The sequence below is a fragment of the Leopardus geoffroyi genome, chromosome B1, assembly GCF_018350155.1.
Source record: "Leopardus geoffroyi isolate Oge1 chromosome B1, O.geoffroyi_Oge1_pat1.0, whole genome shotgun sequence".
Lineage (NCBI taxonomy): Eukaryota > Metazoa > Chordata > Mammalia > Carnivora > Felidae > Leopardus > Leopardus geoffroyi.
Window position 1 is genome coordinate 80,614,341 of NC_059327.1, and position 17,695 is coordinate 80,632,035.

A 17,695-nucleotide genomic window follows, 5' to 3' on the forward strand; every position below is an offset into this window, starting at 1 on the left:
TGCCCTCCTCAATGCCCATCACCCATGTAGCTCATCTCCCCAGCCAGCACCCCCCCAGCAACCCTCAGTTTGTTCTCTGTATTTAAAGTTCTCGTCTGGTTTTCTTCCCTCTCTGTTTTTATCTTATTTTTCCTTCCCTTCCCCTAGGTTCATCTGTTTTGTTTCTTATTCCACATATGAGTGAAATCATATGATATTTGTCTTTCTCTGACTGACTTATTTCACTTAGCATAATACACTCTAGCTCCATCCATGTTGCAAATGGCAAGCTTTCATTCTTTTTGATTGCCGAGTAATATTCCCTTGTATATGTATACCACATTTTCTTTATCCATTCATCAGTCGATGGACATTTGGGCTCTTTCCATACTTTGGCTATTGTTGATAGTGCTGCTATAAACATTAGGGTGCATGTGCCCCTTTGAATCAGCGTTTTTGTATCCTTTGAGCAAATACCTTGTAGTGCAATTGCTGGGTCATAGGGTAGTACTATTTTTAATTTTTTGAGGAATCTCCATAGTGTTCTCCAGAGTGGCTGCCCCACTTTGCATTCCCACCAATAGTGCAAAAGAGTTCCCCTTTCTCCGCATCTTCGCCAACATCTGTTGTTTCCTGAGTTGTTAATTTTGCCATTCTGACAGGTGTGAGGTAATATCTCATTGTGGTTTTGATTCGTATTTCCCTGGTGATGTATGATGTTGAGCATCTTTTCATGTGTCTATTAGCCATCTGGATGTCTTCTTTGGAATAATGTCTATCCATGTCTGTTCATTTCTTCACTGGATTATTTGGTTTTTGGGTGTTGAGTTTAATATGTTCTTTACAGGTTTTGGATACTAACCCTTTATCTGATGTCATTTGCAAATATCTTCTCCCATTCCATCTGTTGCCTTTTAGTTTTGCTGATTGTTTCCTTCACTGTGCAGAAGCTTTTTATTTTGATGAGGTCCCAGTAGTTCATTTTTGCTTTTGTCTCCCTTGCCTTTAGACATGTCTAGTAAGAAGTTTCTGTAGCTGAGGTCAACGAGGTTGTGGCCTGTTGTTTCCTCTAGGATTCTGATGGTTTCCTGTCTTACATTTAGGTCTTTCATCCATTTTGACTTTATTTTTTGCATATGGTGTAAGAAAGTGCATGTCAATGTCCAGTTTCCCAACACCATTTGCTGAAGAGACTGTCTTTTTCCCATTAGATATTCTTTCCTGCTTTGTTGAAGTGTGATGGCTGCAGAGTATTCCTTGGTAATTCTAGATTTTATTTCACTAACTCTATTGTTACGTAGCAGTAGTAAATTTTAAAACATTGTTTATTTAAGCATATTTATGTAACTGTATATAACTGGATCATAATAGGGAGGCTAAAGGAAATAAAACAAGATATTGTGAAAGAGATGCTTGTATTGGGTTGAGACTGAAGTCTTGATCTATCATTGTTTTTGCTTGGCTTGGAGCCAGGTGTCAGATCCAGTCTTCTGCCAATCCTTGTATTCTGCCAAACATATAGAAAAACTTAGCAGAAGAGGTAGACTTTAGACATTTCTGGAAATCTTACTTATTTCAGCAATTCAGCAGATAAACATGTAGGTGCTTAAGATGAGCTTCATCAGATTCCTTCCTGAGAAGACTCTAGTTTCTAGGAAGGCCAGGAGGCATGTAAATAGATAGGTTATTTCAATAGTGTAACAATTGCCATGGCAGAGGTATGCTCAGGATGTTGTGGCAGCAGGTGTGGAGACAGTCCACTTAGAAGTGAGGATATATGTGTGTTGGAGGAGGTGATTGAAAGCTGCTTGGAAGGAGTTGCTAATATAAGTGGGAGTTACCTAGGTGGAGGAAGAGGGAAGGGCATTCTAGGCCAGGGAGCAAGGTGGTAAGAAACAGCACAATGAGTTTGAGGAATCACAAGTGGTTTAGTATTGTCGGGATATAAAATTGGAGGCAAGAAATAAGATGGACAGAGACCTATTCATGGAAGGCCTTGTACATCGTGCTGAAGAGCTGGAAATTCCTCCTTAAGTCTAAAGACATACATGCCTTTTATGTATGAGTGAAACACTCTCTAAATATTTATCACTCTTTGGGACTCTGGAAAACATAATTCCTTTATATGCTGCAAGAGTAGAATTAAGTCAACTATTAGGTTGATCATTTGTCACTATTGAGCTCAAGATCCTTGGTTCAGTGTCCAATTTCACATGGTTCTTGAGATACCCAGAACCTTAATGAGCTGTTTCACAAATGAATGCCAGAGCTCATTGCATGGGAGCACCAAGTGATAGGATAGGTGGGTTCAAATGCATCAGCACCAGCACCAGCAGAAGAACAACTAAGAAGTTGGCTTGCAGCATCTTCGGGTACCTAAGACAGCACGTCACTGTCATCGCCATTATTTTATAAAATGCCAATCCACATACAATCTATTGCTTGTGTTTGGGTTAAAAAAAGAGAATTGGAAGGAGTGGGAAAATGGTAATTTGATCTGATGACTAGTAGTTGACTTATTTTACTTTGACTTCTGAGTCTTTTTACTTTTAACAATCCATGCATTTTTGTTTGTTTGTTTTTGATTTTTTTGTTTGCTTGTTTTTAAATACTAGCCAAAACCATTAGTTACCTTGAATAAGGTTGGTGAACACTGGAAAGAAACACATTTGGAAGAGAGAAGCTCAAAGCAGAATACCTCATTCCTTTACTAAAGAGATCAATCCATTTTAAGCACAAAATAGGGTCTAGAAATAAACGGTGGTTGTGGGGAAGGTGCATTTCTTTTGTAGGAAGGAAGGCAGTGTTTCCAGTTGATCTCACTACGACTCATTTATTTATATAGTTTTACTTATTTTTCTCCACACATACAAGTTTCTCCTGAATCATCCATAATGGAATTCCAGGAAGATGGGTTAAATATGTTGCCATAGTTTACAATTGTCATCTGTAATGTTTTATTTAGCCAAATTTTTTTTTTCCACTACTCCCTGTACAACACGGAACACCATATGCCATTGTCCCTGTCAGGAAGCAAAGGTTTCCTTGGTCTGTGCCTGTGCCTATGTTTATGCCACAGAGGAGCTCTGGTCCAGTGCCATCTTTTATTGATAGGGCCAGCAAAGAAGAAATCTAATGAAATTATCAAAGCCTTGAATTAATTATGAACTTGAATAGGAGAGCTAAGCTCTCTGGAGCCAGGGATCTCATTACCCATGCACTCTCATTGCATCCTCTTCTGGAGCAGAAGGCATTTTCAGCTACAGCTCTTAGCCTGGCTTTGGACTTTATTCAAACTTGCTAAACTGACATCCTTTTCTTACTACGACGTCGCTGCTAATGTCCATGATGATTAATTTAATTCTGCTCTTGATCTACAGGAGATGTCAATAGGTTTTCTCTACCTTTCCTTTTGCCTTTTATTATTTTTTCTTTCTCTCTCCTTTTTCCCCCATCAGATTGGATGTTATACAAGTTTTTATCCTTTTTGGGTAATGTGAGAAGCTTTCAGGATTCAGGTGTAGCTTCATGGAATATAGTGATTGATTTAAAGTTAAGAACTGTATCACATCTACTATGTAATCCCTGGATGTTTAGGTAAGCGCAAAGTCAAATGTTTCTTCTTTGAATTTTGAACACCAAGTGGAAGTTTTTCTTGCTTGTTTCTCCTTTAGCATTAATGGTACATCGTCTTAGCAGCATTGTTCACATTCTAATGTGTGTTGTATGGGAACAACAGATCTCACTTGGTGGGTGTAGCTCATAAGACATATGCTCCCTGATGCAGAATAGTTAATGTTTCTTTACAATTCTGGTTTTTCTTTGCCCGGTAACATGAAAAAGAATTTTTTAACAAATATGTCAACCTCTGTTTTAGGTCAACTAACGAAACCAATAACAAGATTTCAGTTTACTATTGGTGATGATTCTTTGGTAGTGTCATATAGGTTCAAAACATCTCCTGGCAAGTCTTTTCTGCTTGCTTTTGAGACCCATTATTTATGAATTCCTAAGCTGCAGCTCATCCATCTTAGTAAAGTACAGGCCACTGGCAATTTTTGTAAGCAGTGACTAACTTTGCTTTGTAGAGTCAGTGTTTTAGGGTTTTGAATAGTGGGGGATGGGAGAATGATAATCTTTGCTTTTCTTTTTCCTATTTACTTTCAGTGAGTTTTTCCCCCTATTTATTTTCTTTATAGGCAGCTGCAATATTTAATTCAGCCTTTGGAAGTTTTTTGGTAAGTAAATATGGTTTAACTTGTCTATAATAACTTTTGTTGTGATGTTGTTTATATGAAAGATTTAGTGAAAATTGGGACTTTTTTTTACTGTTGGATTAAATATAAAAGTTTTTGAATCTTTTTATGTGCTGTTAACCATACCCTGAAGAAATTAGTTAATAAGTAAAGGAAATGTTCTCTTACATTATAATTTGGAGGCTTGGGTTTAATATTCCATTTAATGGATTCAAGAATCAATTAAAACACTGTGTATCTCCTTATAGAAGTTATGTCAATATATTGATCATTTAATGAGGTCTTTTAGATTATTATTATTTTGTATCATGGGACTAAGGATTTTGAAAAGGAAACATGACCCAGCTGGTCAGAAAGGGAATGCTAATTTACTTGTTGACATGTCATTTATTTTGTTCATTTCACTGTCAAAGAAGCTACTGTCATGGATACTTCTGAGAAATCTGTGTGAAAAAAATTTGAAATGAGGAAATAATTAATGAGTAATTTGGAGGAAAATGCAATATTTTTTTGACATGTGAACTATAAATGGTATAAAGGTTAGAAAATAGTTCAGTGTTCATAAGTGGAGCTAATAGAATTCTAAGGACGATTCTGTTTTAGCGTTTTCAATCGTTTTTTAAATAATGATATAACAAAGACTTGGTTTGTTTTATGAAAGAATGAGAAAGAAACTGAGTTTTCTGTTAATTATTTTTATTTATACCCTCCCTAAAACTTTGCCAAATTCATGAAAATAAATTAGAATATTGTGTTTTTAGGTCCATAGTTCATGAACAGATATGAAGTACAGTGATTTGCAAATAATTGAGAATAAAATCAGCAGGGTATAAAATAGTTCATGAGTCTAGGCAAAATATCAGTTACTTCTGTTTAAAATGCTCTTTATGTCACTAGTGTACGCATCTGAATGTAGCTGGAGCTTTTAAACGTGTTGTTACATGATGTTAATTCTATGTAGTGCTACACAGCTTTGAAGGTCCCGATGTTCTAGAGCTTTAAATGATGTAGCTTCTGCAAAATTTATGCTTAGAGTAGACCTTATTTTTAAAGAAGTAGTAGTGTTATTTCTGATGTCGTATTATTGGGTTTTAGAAGAGAGTTAATAGTGTCTATTTAATGGAAATGAGCTCTTGAGCTACTTGTTCCAGACTCAGTAGTATTTTGTTAAATCGTTTTTTTCATCTAAGTATTATTTTTCATTATTTGTCACAATTGACAAAATAATATCTGTAAAATATGATCTTGCTGGAAGCCAGATTTTTTATATAGTTTGGAATCATATACATCCACTACCAAAGCATGACTTCTAAGATGAATCTCTTACTCTTTAAATGCCTACAGTAATTGAGAAAATAAGTTTGAGGCAATTGTCTAAGTAACTAAAATACTTAAATACACCGTCCCTTAGTTGGAGGACAAGCTCACTAAGTATAGTTTGAGTTTTGCACTGATTGTATGAACAGTGAACATATCAGAATATGTGTTCTCCCAGGCCTGATTATTTGATAAGGTCCAGGAAAGTATTACCTGTTCTAGGGACTCTTTAGGGTCTTTATTCTACTCTTGCACTTCTAAGAAGTTGTGCATTCTCACTCGTTAGTCTTCTGCTCTTTTTCCTCTTTTTTTATTTTAATTCAACTAATCAAAAGTACTTAGTGATCTCCTACTACGCAGAGATGGTTTTCTAATAGCTGTGGACGGTGCAAGATACATGATGTGGGTCCCACTGTGTTGTGGATATGAGTCACAGAAAAATACAATGTAAAAGTTAACAGGTCAAACCAAAGATGTTACTAGATGATGTAGGACTGTGAAATGGCACAGGCCATAGGCACTCTGAATTTGAAAGTCAGACAGAAGCCATTTTGCTGAGTTGGTCCTTGAAGTATGGTAGGATTTAGCTAGTAGAGAAGAAAGGAGGAGAACTGGCATGAGTGATGGCAGAGAAGCAGAAGTGTCTTTTTCCATGTTTCCTTCCCCCTCTGTTACCCGCTTTTTAAAAAATGTTTATTTTTTATTTTTCAGAGTCAGAGATAGAGAGCGAGCCGGGGGGGGGGTGGGCAGAGAGAAAGGGAGACACAATCCCAAGCAGGCTCCCCGCTGTCAGCGCAGAACCCGATGCAGGGCTCCAGCTCACGAATCATGAGATCATGACCTGAGCCAAAACCAAGAGTCATTTGCTTAACCAACTGAGCCACTCAGGAGCCCCTGTTACCCCCTTTCTTTCTCAAAGTTAAAAGTTACCAGAAAGGGTTTGAGAATGCAAATTATGACTGGAGATATTTTGTTCCAGTGTTATAAGAAATAATAATTCTATTTCTTCCCCCCCCCCCCGTAGTTGCAATTATGGATTATGAACTATGGATTATGAACAAATTGGATTATGAACTATGTATGAGTCTGGACTAAATCCATTAGAATTAGTTTCAGATTATTTAACAGAAAAAATAATAATTGTGGCATACAGGATAGAGGTTTATATTTCTACTATGTAAAATCTGGAAGGAGGCTGTCCAAGTGTTGTATGGTGGCTTCGGGGTCTCATTGTGGATGGATATACCTATCTTTATCCTCCATCCTCCACAGCCTGCACTTTCCTTCCTCAAGCTTACCTCATGGTCCAAGACAGCTGCTGGAGCTCCAGCCAAAAAAGATACCTGGTTAGTAAAGTCTTTATCCTGGGAAAGCACAGAGCTCTCCTAGAATCTAAGTTTGCTTTGTTTAATCTGCATTCCTAGAATTCCAACATCATACTTGCAGTCATAATCTTATTGCAGAACTTATTCAAGCAATCCTACTTAGCCACTGGAGAGGTTGGGACATGTGGCAGGTTGCTAAGAGCTAAAAATTGGATTTCTGTTACTAAGAAAGAAGAGAATAAGTATTAAAAGGGAGCTAGCACTTTCTTCATGTGAGCAGTGTACAGCAATTGCCAAGAGGTCAGAAAAGATTAATCTCAGTTGAATGATATGAGAAGGCTTCAGGGAGAAGTTGGTGTTTGAGTTGGGCTTGGGAAAAGGACTTATTTTAGAGGAAGGAAATTCTGAATTGTAACCTTCATGTTTTAGTTTGTTATTCTTTTTTTTTTTCATTTTTCACTTAATTTACTTAAAAATTTTATCGAGTTTTTTTTTTTTTAAATTCTTGTATAGTTAACACACTTATATATTATTTTCGGGCCTACACTATGGTGTTGTATTATTTTCAGGCATACGATATAGTGATTCAACAATTCTGTACATCACCCGGTGCTCATTACAAGTACCCTCCTTAATCCCCATCACCTATTTAACCTATCTCCCCACCCACCACACCTCTGGTAACCATCAGTTTGTTCTTTATAATTAAGAATCTGTTTCTTGGTTTGTCTCTCTTTTTTTTTCCCTTTGCTCATTTGTTTTGTTTCTTCAGTTCCAAATATGAATGAAATAATATGGTATTTGTCTTTCTGTGACCGACTTATTTCACTTAGCATAATAATCTCTAGCTCCATCCATGTTGTTGCAGATGGTGGGATTTCATGCTTTTTAACGGCTGAATAATATTCCGTTGTAGATAGATCGATCGATCTATCGATCTATCACCTCTTCTTTATCCATTCATCTGTCAGTGGATACTTGGGCTGCTTCCATAATTTGGCTATTATAAATGATGCTGCTATAAACATAGGGGTGCATGTATCTCTTTGAATTAATGTTTTTTTATTCTTTGGGTAAATACCCAGTAGCGTGATTACTGGATTGTACAATAGTTCTATTTTTAACCTTGTGAGGAAAGTCCATACTGTTTTCCACAGTGGCTGCCCTAGGTTGCATTCCCACCAACAGTTTATAAACCTTCCTGTTTCTCCACATCCTCACCAATACTTGTTTCTTATTTTGTAATTCGTAAAGGATAGTACTTGTTACAGTGTTTTTGGAATTCTCTTTATAAATGAACAATATTCACTTACTCTTAAAATTTAGGATGAGGGGTAGTACTATGGTTTCTGGAATCAGAATGGCTTAAATCTTCATTTGACTGAATTACTAGCCTAATCACATAACCTTCCTTATATATAAAATGGAGTAGATAGTACCTAAACTATACAGTTGTGGTGAGCATTAAATGGGATAATCTATATAAAATATTTGTGTGATCTAAGTTTTTTCCAAGCTCATCCATGAATTTTTTTTTTGGCATGGCCATGGACATCCATAAAATGAAGAATTGGTTATCTCTGACTAATGATTGTTCTCTGATTATTCTCTAGTTATAAGTGACCATTTCTTTTGTAGTTACGTAAATAGAATGTAAAAAGGGCATTTACTTCAGATTCCATTAAAACTTTGAATGAAAGCCTTTTTTTTAGATGAATTTTTGAAGAAAGAATTCTGAGGGCATTTTTGTTGATTTTTAGACATCTGGGTATACCACATAAAATACTGTACATATTTATAGCTAGTTTAATAATGTCCCAGGTCTAATTAAAACACAGTGTTTTTAAAGAACTAATTGTTATAGAAAACTGTGTTTTGTTTTTTTCTAATGTAGCTAGGCTGGTAATAACCAATGATAGATGAGTTCAATTTACATAAATTTCAGACCAAGAGCATATTTTAAAATCATGCCACAGAGGATTGCTTTAAGTTAAGAAGTTAATGTCATTATCTCCTCCTCTCATTTAAATTGTTCTGTTTACAATAATTGTGGGGTATAATAACTGTTTTAAGGTTTCTCAGTTGATGAGATTTTAATAAAATTTGATAGCCACCTCTCTGAATAACTAAATTGTTGTAAAAAGAATATATATATATATATATATTTTTTTTTTTTTTCTGTATAACATCAGGCATTTCAAGTTCAACCATCTCATGTGCTGCTTCCTCATCAAAAGAAAGATTAAAAAATAGATATTGGCAACTTTTAAAACAATTGCAATTGAAAAATCCTCTCTTTAGTTTAAAAAGATTTAACTGTGTTGAAAAAAATCTGATCACATGATTTGTTAGAGCTTTGGCATTTTTGGTTTGGGGGCTAAATTGAATGGTTCCATGTCTTCAAGAATTATAGGTTAAAGTTTGACAGGAAAAGGTAGAGCTTTTGCCTTTCAGACTTCTCAGCCTATTTTATTATTTTTGGTAACTCTTGAGGGAGTTTGGTAATTCCTGAGGAAACCTTGGTGAGTGACAAAGCTGATCATGCCAAATTGAGTTTCTAATAACTGTGTTATATGACATCATAGCAATTCATAAATGTAAGGATTCTGAAACATTAGCAAAGAGTTATAAGCAAAATTAAATCATCTTTGTGAATGTATAACACCAAGTCTAAAAAATATCTGTAAGAGTTATTATTTACTTTCTAAATCTCTTCATTTAAAGTATAAAGAAATGGGTTGATTTTATGTAATTTTTTAAAATAATTCTTTTAAAGTAATTCTGCTCATTACGGGAATGAGCAGAAGCTATTCTAAAACAAATAGGGGTTAAAAGGAACTCCTTGCCTTAAGCTGAATAACTAGCCAGAATATATTTTTCTTCCCTTACTCTATTGTTGTTCTGCCTTCCCTCTCAGCTTTGGCTGGTCTGCTATTACTACCCAGCTTTGTAGTAAGAGTTGAATAGTTAAATGATACTCTTAAAGTTGCTTAAAGAAAGGAAATTCCAAACACAAATGACATGTTTTAATAACTCAGGATATGTGTTTACCACCTGTTTTATTCTTCCTTTCTTATACAAAAATGTAGTAAGCCACACTTAGCATGGTCAGAGAGGAAGCACATTTACTTTGTTATTCATTGATTGCTTTTTAAAAATCAGAGCAAGAATCTCAAATATTAATGAAGAGGGTTAAGGGTTGTAACCAGAGAAGACTCAATTGTTACATTAGTTTTCCTTTCGCCTAAATCTAGAATGTCAATTTTTAGTTTTGTTTATGTTTGTGGAATACTCATTTTGTGTAACACTGGAAACTACGCTGATTTTTTTTCTTTGTTTGCTTAAAATCCTGACCAACACAAATTACTCAGTTGTGATTTTGGTTTTCCCCCAAAAGTTCATGACTTTTTTATAAAACAGGTTTTTATTTTCACTGAGCTTACATTCCAGAGCAGACAATTAAACACTTTTCAGTACCACCTTATAGAATGTTATTTCAAGTTCGTTCCTTACTGTTAAGGACTTGATAAAACTAGAATTTAAAATAACCTATTTTGGGGGCGCCTGGGTGGCGCAGTCGGTTAAGCGTCCGACTTCAGCCAGGTCACGATCTCGCGGTCCGGGAGTTCGAGCCCCGCATCAGGCTCTGGGCTGATGGCTCAGAGCCTGGAGCCTGTTTCTGATTCTGTGTCTCCCTCTCTCTCTGGCCCTCCCCCGTTCATGCTCTGTCTCTCTCTGTCCCAAAAATAAATAAACGTTGAAAAAAAAAATAACCTATTTTGGGTTTTAAAATACCTTACGAACTCTGTTCAGACAATGGGAAGCTGGTTTCTCCCTTGATAAAATGGAGCCCATCGTTATGCTATATATTTCATTGAATCACCTTTTTGGGCAAATGAATGTTATAAAAGCTGAATTGCTGAGAACAGACTACTTATTCTTTAAAAAGATGCAGTTGGGTTATTTATTAGTATGGGACAAAATAGGAAGGTAGGATATAAAATTAACACACATATACTCAGAGTCCATTATTTAAGCACTCTCCTAGACACTGAAGCAAATATGTGAAGAAAATAACAATAAAAGATTTTAAAAAGAGGGAAGACAAGAACTGCCTTCAAAGCAATGTCTTCCAAATTTCAGGCACTTTTTATGACCTTTGCCATGTCAACATGTTATCTGTATTAAGTTAAAACCCACTTAAAAAATTTTTTTTGAGTTCTTTCTACATCTAAAGTGGGGCTCGAACCCACAACTCCAAGATTGAGAGTTGCACACCCCGCTGACTGAGCCAGACTGGGGCGTCTAAAACTCACTTTTAAAATTTAACTTTTTTAAAAAGTAAAACTTGGGGCACCTGGATGGCTCAGTTGGTTAAGCGTTCCACTTTGGCTTGGATCATGATCTTATGGGCTTGTGGTTCGAGGGCTCGGGCTTTGTGCTGACAGCTCAGAGCCTGGAGCCTGCTATGGATTCTGTGTCTCCCTCTCTCTCTGTCCCTCCCCTGCTCACGCTCTGTCTCTCTCTCTCTAAAATAAATATTTTTAAAAAAGTGAAACTTGACATCAACACATAAAACAATTTTGTCATGAATAGAAGGTCACTGAAATTAAATCAAATGGAAAAAAAAAAACAACTATTGTTAATTGGTAGCTAAACTGCTGCCTTCATAAGTCTCTGAGCTCATAGCCTGTCCTCTTTTTGATAAAAAAGTAAAATTAGTACTGGTCCCAAACCCAAAACAGCCTCTTCCTGCAATCTAAAAGATTGAGAAGAGTTTTTGAAAAGAGAGAAGGTCTCGTCACTACTTCTTTGCTCATGTGTCCTTTATGTCATCTTGCTTTGACTTCCACTTTGCTCAGCACTGTTCTCTCTAAAGTCATCTCTTAGTCATTTCATCAGAGGTGAATTAGAACCATCTGGGGAGGTCAAAAGAAGAAAGGTCCTAACCAGGGAGTCTAGCAACCTGAACATGTTATTGTTTCTTTGTCAGAGTTCTTTCCCATGTAACATTTGTCCAGAAGAGCGGTATGCATGTGAGCCAAACATGTTTGCAGAAGTAAATAAGTTATGATGCTGGAGCAAGGAGAACCCTGCTGTAGCTACATTTGTGTTTGTTTCTAAAGCAGACTAGTGTTTGAAGTGCTGTGATTAAAAATGGTCTTTGTTACTTAATAAAAATGTATAGAAACCTTACTCTGTTTAAGCTATGTCTGTGTCATCTGACAGGACTTGTGTGGCAAGTAAATGCATTAGTCACAGTGACCATTTTTCTTGCAAATTTGTGACATAGATTTAATTATAGGAATGACCAGCAACTTACAAATCTAATTTTGGCGGAGGCTGAGGCAACTTTTTTTTTTTTATTTTAATAATGATGGATTTTTTTTTTAAAGCAATGATTTCATTACTATTTAAAGAAATCTACTGGTGTAGAACCAGCCAATTGACTGAAGTTATTTTATTACCCTTTAACAAATGCCATGTAGTTTCATTTCTATTTTTATTAATTTTTAAAATACCATTCTGGAAAATACTTGCTGTTATACCCAGTTAGATAAAAATAAATAAATGTAAATGGGGGGAGGGCAGGATATGGTCTCCTAAGAAACATGATCCTAGTGGTTAGGTTGGTTAAAATGACTACATTTCCTTAATGTGAATCCAGCCAACTACAGAACTGCTGAGTTTATGACCATTAGTAGGAGATACCCATAATTAGTAATGATAATGTGGTAGATAGTTCTCATTCCTCCACACCAGAAGCTTACTTGATTACTCTATCTATTTTTTTTTTTCCAACGTTTATTTATTTTTGGGACAGAGAGAGACAGAGCGTGAATGGGGGAGGTGCAGAGAGAGAGGGAGACACAGAATCGGAAACAGGCTCCAGGCTCCGAGCCATCAGCCCAGAGCCCGACGCGGGGCTCGAACTCCCAGACCGCGAGATCGTGACCTGGCTGAAGTCGGACGCTTAACCGACTGCGCCACCCAGGCGCCCCATGATTACTCTATCTATTAAGCTAATATTTGGGGGATCTGGGGATAATTATGTGGTGAGCCAAACGAGATTTCTTCTATCTTTGTCTGTATTATAGATTCTCAAGGTGAGAATGTCAAATCCCATGGCAGGCAGGGGAGAGGGAAAATTAATAATTTTCCATTATTAATATACCTCATTGATTCAAGACCCCACTGCCATTCCAAAATAAATTGGGACATATGGAAAGAAGCAGGAGGGCATCTGAGGTTGCATGAACTATATCAACTTTTGGATTCTACCAACCAAAAAGAATGTTTCGTTTGATTACTGATCTTTATGATGAAAGCAATGCTAGACACCTAAATTCCATTGAGGATTCAGGTTTTTGAGTAAACATTTAGTACTTCTCAAAAATAATCGTCTGTGTTATTGGAAATGGCAGATTGTAGTTTGAAATAAAAAAAAATGAGACATCAGCTTTTTAGCTCTAATTCACTTCGTGTCACTGTTTGACCTTATATCAGTTTTATTTAATGAAACATTTGTGGACTTCCTACTATGTGCTAGGCTCTGGGTGAGGTTCTAGAACTCCAAAAGGAGAGTAAAACTTGCTGGATTTAAATGGTATTTCTAACAATATAGTTCCCCAAACCGATTCTTAGTTGCCAACTGATGATTTGGACCCACAAAGTTTGGTGACCACTTCTCATAACTACAGAACGTCAGGTAAGGTAGTAGACGATCATCTCCAGTTATCACAAAACAAACAAACAAAACCATTCCATTTTGATTACAGCTGTAAGGAAAACTGGATTTTAAGTTTGTGTGTCTGCCAGCTTGGTTGTTTTTAAAAGCAGTTTTGTCAGAGACCAGATTCAATTTGTAACTACATCAAAAACTGACTTACAAAAGTATCTTACTATATGTATAACTTATTCTGTTACATATAACATCGTATTACATCATTGTGTTAAGAATTAACTTCATAAAAGCTACTACAGTGGTTATTATATGTTTATTGTAGAACTTTTGAAAAATAGAGATAGAATCACCTAGATATAACTACTCTGAGCATTTTGGTGTATGTCCTATGTATTTTGTACATATAGTTAATAAAATTGGAATTGCATTATATAGATGATTTTATTTTCTATCTTTCCCCTTTAACAACATCTATACACATTTCTTCATATTCTTATTTCTACCTTGTTTACTTGATTTTGCTTTATATAATGAATAATAATAATATTCTTTTGGACAGGGTATGATATTTATTTAGTTGTTTCTCCATTGACAGTCATATGGGTTGTCTATATTCTTCTACTATTATTTAAAAAAAAAAAGCTTCCACAATATTTTTGTGCATAAATATTTGTGATTCTCCCTTTTAATTATCCATCTTAGGAGGAGTCCCTAAGAGAACAAAAACTGAGTTAAATGCTACAAACTTTTAAAGGATTCTTGATGTTGCTAAGTTGCCATCCAGAAATATTAAAAAAAATTATCATCCGAATATGTAGATGTTCAGAAATACTCATTTTTCTTTATCATCACCAGCTCTAATTATTACTTTTTAAAAGTTTTAGCAAACCCTTATTTTACTTTAATTATAACTTTTTGAGAAGTTGATGTTTTATTATCTGTTTATTAGCCATTTGAGATCCTTCTGTTGTCAATTATTCATATACTTTACTTATGTTTCTTTTGGGATGCCTATTTTGGTTTCAAAACAGTCTTTTTATATTGAGGATATGAATACTCTATTTCACATATTGCAAATATTTTTGCTTGTTTGTCTTGAACCTTTTTTAAAAAAAATATTTATTTTGAGAGAGAGAGAGAGAGAGAGAGAGCACAAGTAGGGGAGGGGCAGAGAGAGAGAGAGAGAGAGAGAGAGAGAAAGAGAGAGAGAGAGAGAGAGAGAAAGAAATCCAAGCAGGCTCTGTGCTGTCAGGGCAGAGCCCGACACAGGGCTTGAGCTCACAAACTGAGATCATGACCTGAGCCAAAATCGAATTGGATGCTTAACCAACTGAGCCACTCAGGAGCCACTGTGTTGAACCTTTTAATTTATTTGTGTGGAGGGGTGAGAGGAGATGATTTTTAATTGACAGAAGTTTAAAATTTAAGCCAGATTTATTAAGATGTAATTTTTATACAGAAAAATCGACCCATTTTAGATGTACAGTTATGAGTTTTGACAAAATGTAACAGTCATGTAACTACTGCCTCACTCAAGATAAAGAATATTGCCATCCCTCCCAAAAGTTCTTCTTGCCTCTTTGTAGTCAGTCGTCCCCTTCCCCATCTTCAGCCTTTGGCAATCACTGGATTTCTTTCTTGGCCCTATACTTTGCCTTTTCCAGAAGGTCCTATGAATGGAATCACACCACGTGTAGGCTTCTGATTCTGGCTTCTTTCACTTCGTATTTGTTTTTGTGATTCACCTTTGCTGTTGTATGTATCTATCGGTAGCTCACTTCTTTTTATTGCTGAATAGTATTGCACTATCAGTTTAGCAGTTGATGAACTTCATATAGTTTCCTGTGTTTGGCAATTATGAATAAAGCTGCTATAAGTATTTGTGTATAGGTTTTTGTGTAGATGTATATTTTCATTTCTTCTGGGGGAATACCTAGGTGTAGGATTGCTGAGTTACATGGTAAGTGTATGTTGAACACTGCAGAAAACCACCACACCATCATCCAGAGTGGTTGTACCATTCCTACCAGGAATGTCTGAGGAATTTCGCGCTGCACATCCTAGCAGCCCAGGGTATTAGCAGTATTTTTTATTTTAGCCATTCTAATAGGTGTACAGTAATTTGTTATCATAGCTTTCATTTGTATTTTCCTGATAGCTAATGATGTTGGACATCTTTTTATGTACTTATTTGCCATCTGTATATCTGTTCAAATCTCTTGCCCATTTTTTATGGAGTTGTTTTCTTATAATTAGATTGTGAATTTGTAAATATATTCTGGATAGCAGTCATTTAGGGATATGTATTTGCAAGTGTTTTCTCCCAGTCTGTGGCTTGTCTTTCACTTTCTTAATAGTATCTTTCAAAAAGCAGGAGTTTTAAATTTTGATAAAACTCAATTTATCTATTTTTTTTCTTTTATGGTTCATGGTTTCTGTGTCCTTTCTAAGAAATCCTTATTCAAACCAAAGTCACGAAGATTTTTCCCCGATGTTTTCTTCTAGATGTTTTAGAGGTTTTGTTTTTGCATTGAGGTCTTTGCTCCAGTTTGAGTTCATGTGTGTATATGGTGCCACGTATAAATTGGGATTCATTACTTTACATATGTTTGTAGAAGTTTAAAGTTTTCATGTCTGTCAAATGTATTCACCTTTCCCTTAATGGATTTTTTTTCATAGCCTTTATACTTATTAAGCCCTTTTCTAATCACAATGTCAGGTAAAATTTCACATGTATTTTCTTCCAGTTTTATAGACACAGTGTATATCTGATATATGTTAAAAAGCAAAGCCTGTTATATGAGAGTTCAGTAAATATGAGTAAGTTTGAAAGCATTTCACCTGATTATGGTGTCATTAGCTAAAGAAGTCAATTTATGTTGTTACTGTCCTTACTGGTTTTCTTTTTTTTCCTTGTAAGCCCAGCTTTGTAGTGTTACTTTCATATCTACATAGTGACATGTATGCTTGTCCCTGAAAATAATTAGATCAGTATTCATGACTGTTAAAAGTTATTTCTCCATCTTAGGATATTACACATGACATTAATACAGTTACTTAAGATTATTTGTTTGAAGTGTAAATGGGTATGTACATAGAAGAGTGAAAATTATAGAAACCTCTTATTGCGAGAGAGCCAAAGCATAAGAGACCCTTAAAAACTGAGAACAAACTGAGGGTTGATGGGGGGTGGGAGGGAGGGGAGGGTGGGTGATGGGTGTTGAGGAGGGCACCTGTTGGGATGAGCACTGGGTGTTGTATGGAAACCAGTTTGACAATAAACTTCATATATTGAAAAAAAAAAAAAAAGAAACCTCTTACTGCTCTTTATCAATTAATCTGCAGATAGTCACACAAATCGACAGTAAAATGTTTCTATTTGGAAGATAGCAGGTGAAATAGAGTTTTGAATAATAGGGGACTTTCTAAAAATAAGTTTGTAATTTAAAAAACCTGATCCATTTGACTTTAACTTTTATCATCGAATGGGCTCTACCGATCAGGGGAGGACAATCTCAGGATGTGAACACAGTGTCTTGGAAATTAAAGTCAAAGCCTCACAGATCTCCATGAGATGAGCATTGATTCAGATTTTACACGTCCACTGACAGTTATACTATGAGTCTACAGTTAATATGTTTTCTTTGTCTTTTGACAGAACTACACTTAACTTACTTCTTCTGGGTAGCTTTTTCTGTGATGTTTCTAGTAAGTAATGTAATTAAGTTAAAAATTTCCACCATGTCTATAGTGCTGTTTGGTGTAGTGGCCAATATTTGTGGTTTAGTTGTCTTATCTTTCAGGCAATTGTCTTTTAAGTAGTTATTTTCTAAAATGTTCCTATTTTCATTTGAAAGCCTATGTTGTTATTCTTTTTATCCATTCATTTAGGAGAGATGATGTTTATTAACATTATTGTGCTTCTGGTAATTTCCAAAAGCCAAGATGATACATTCTACCTTCTTTCTCACCACCACCCTATACGTTGTTGTGAGGTTAGCTGTCTTCACCTAACTACTTTCATATGTCAGCCCCATGCTCCAGTGCCTTCAGTGGCTCTTACTTGCTCACTGCCTTACTGGCCCTTCGGTGCTGATTCCTCCTGGTGCAGCCCATCCCCTCTCTCTCTGGCA

General features: G+C 35.8%; 1 protein-coding gene across 5 annotated transcripts in view; it reads left to right on the plus strand.

Annotated features, from left to right (window-relative positions):
• Positions 1 to 17,695, plus strand: part of SLC10A7 (solute carrier family 10 member 7) — a 258,926-nt gene that overhangs the window by 74,897 nt on the left and 166,334 nt on the right. For 3 of the 5 annotated variants that reach the window (XM_045466382.1, XM_045466362.1, XM_045466343.1), the window contains exon 5: positions 4,179 to 4,217. The exons of the other annotated variants lie outside the window; for them this stretch is intronic. In XM_045466382.1, the coding sequence (XP_045322338.1) occupies positions 4,179 to 4,217 (39 nt within the window). The remainder of the gene's footprint in view (positions 1 to 4,178; positions 4,218 to 17,695) is intronic. 5 annotated transcript variants of the gene reach the window in all.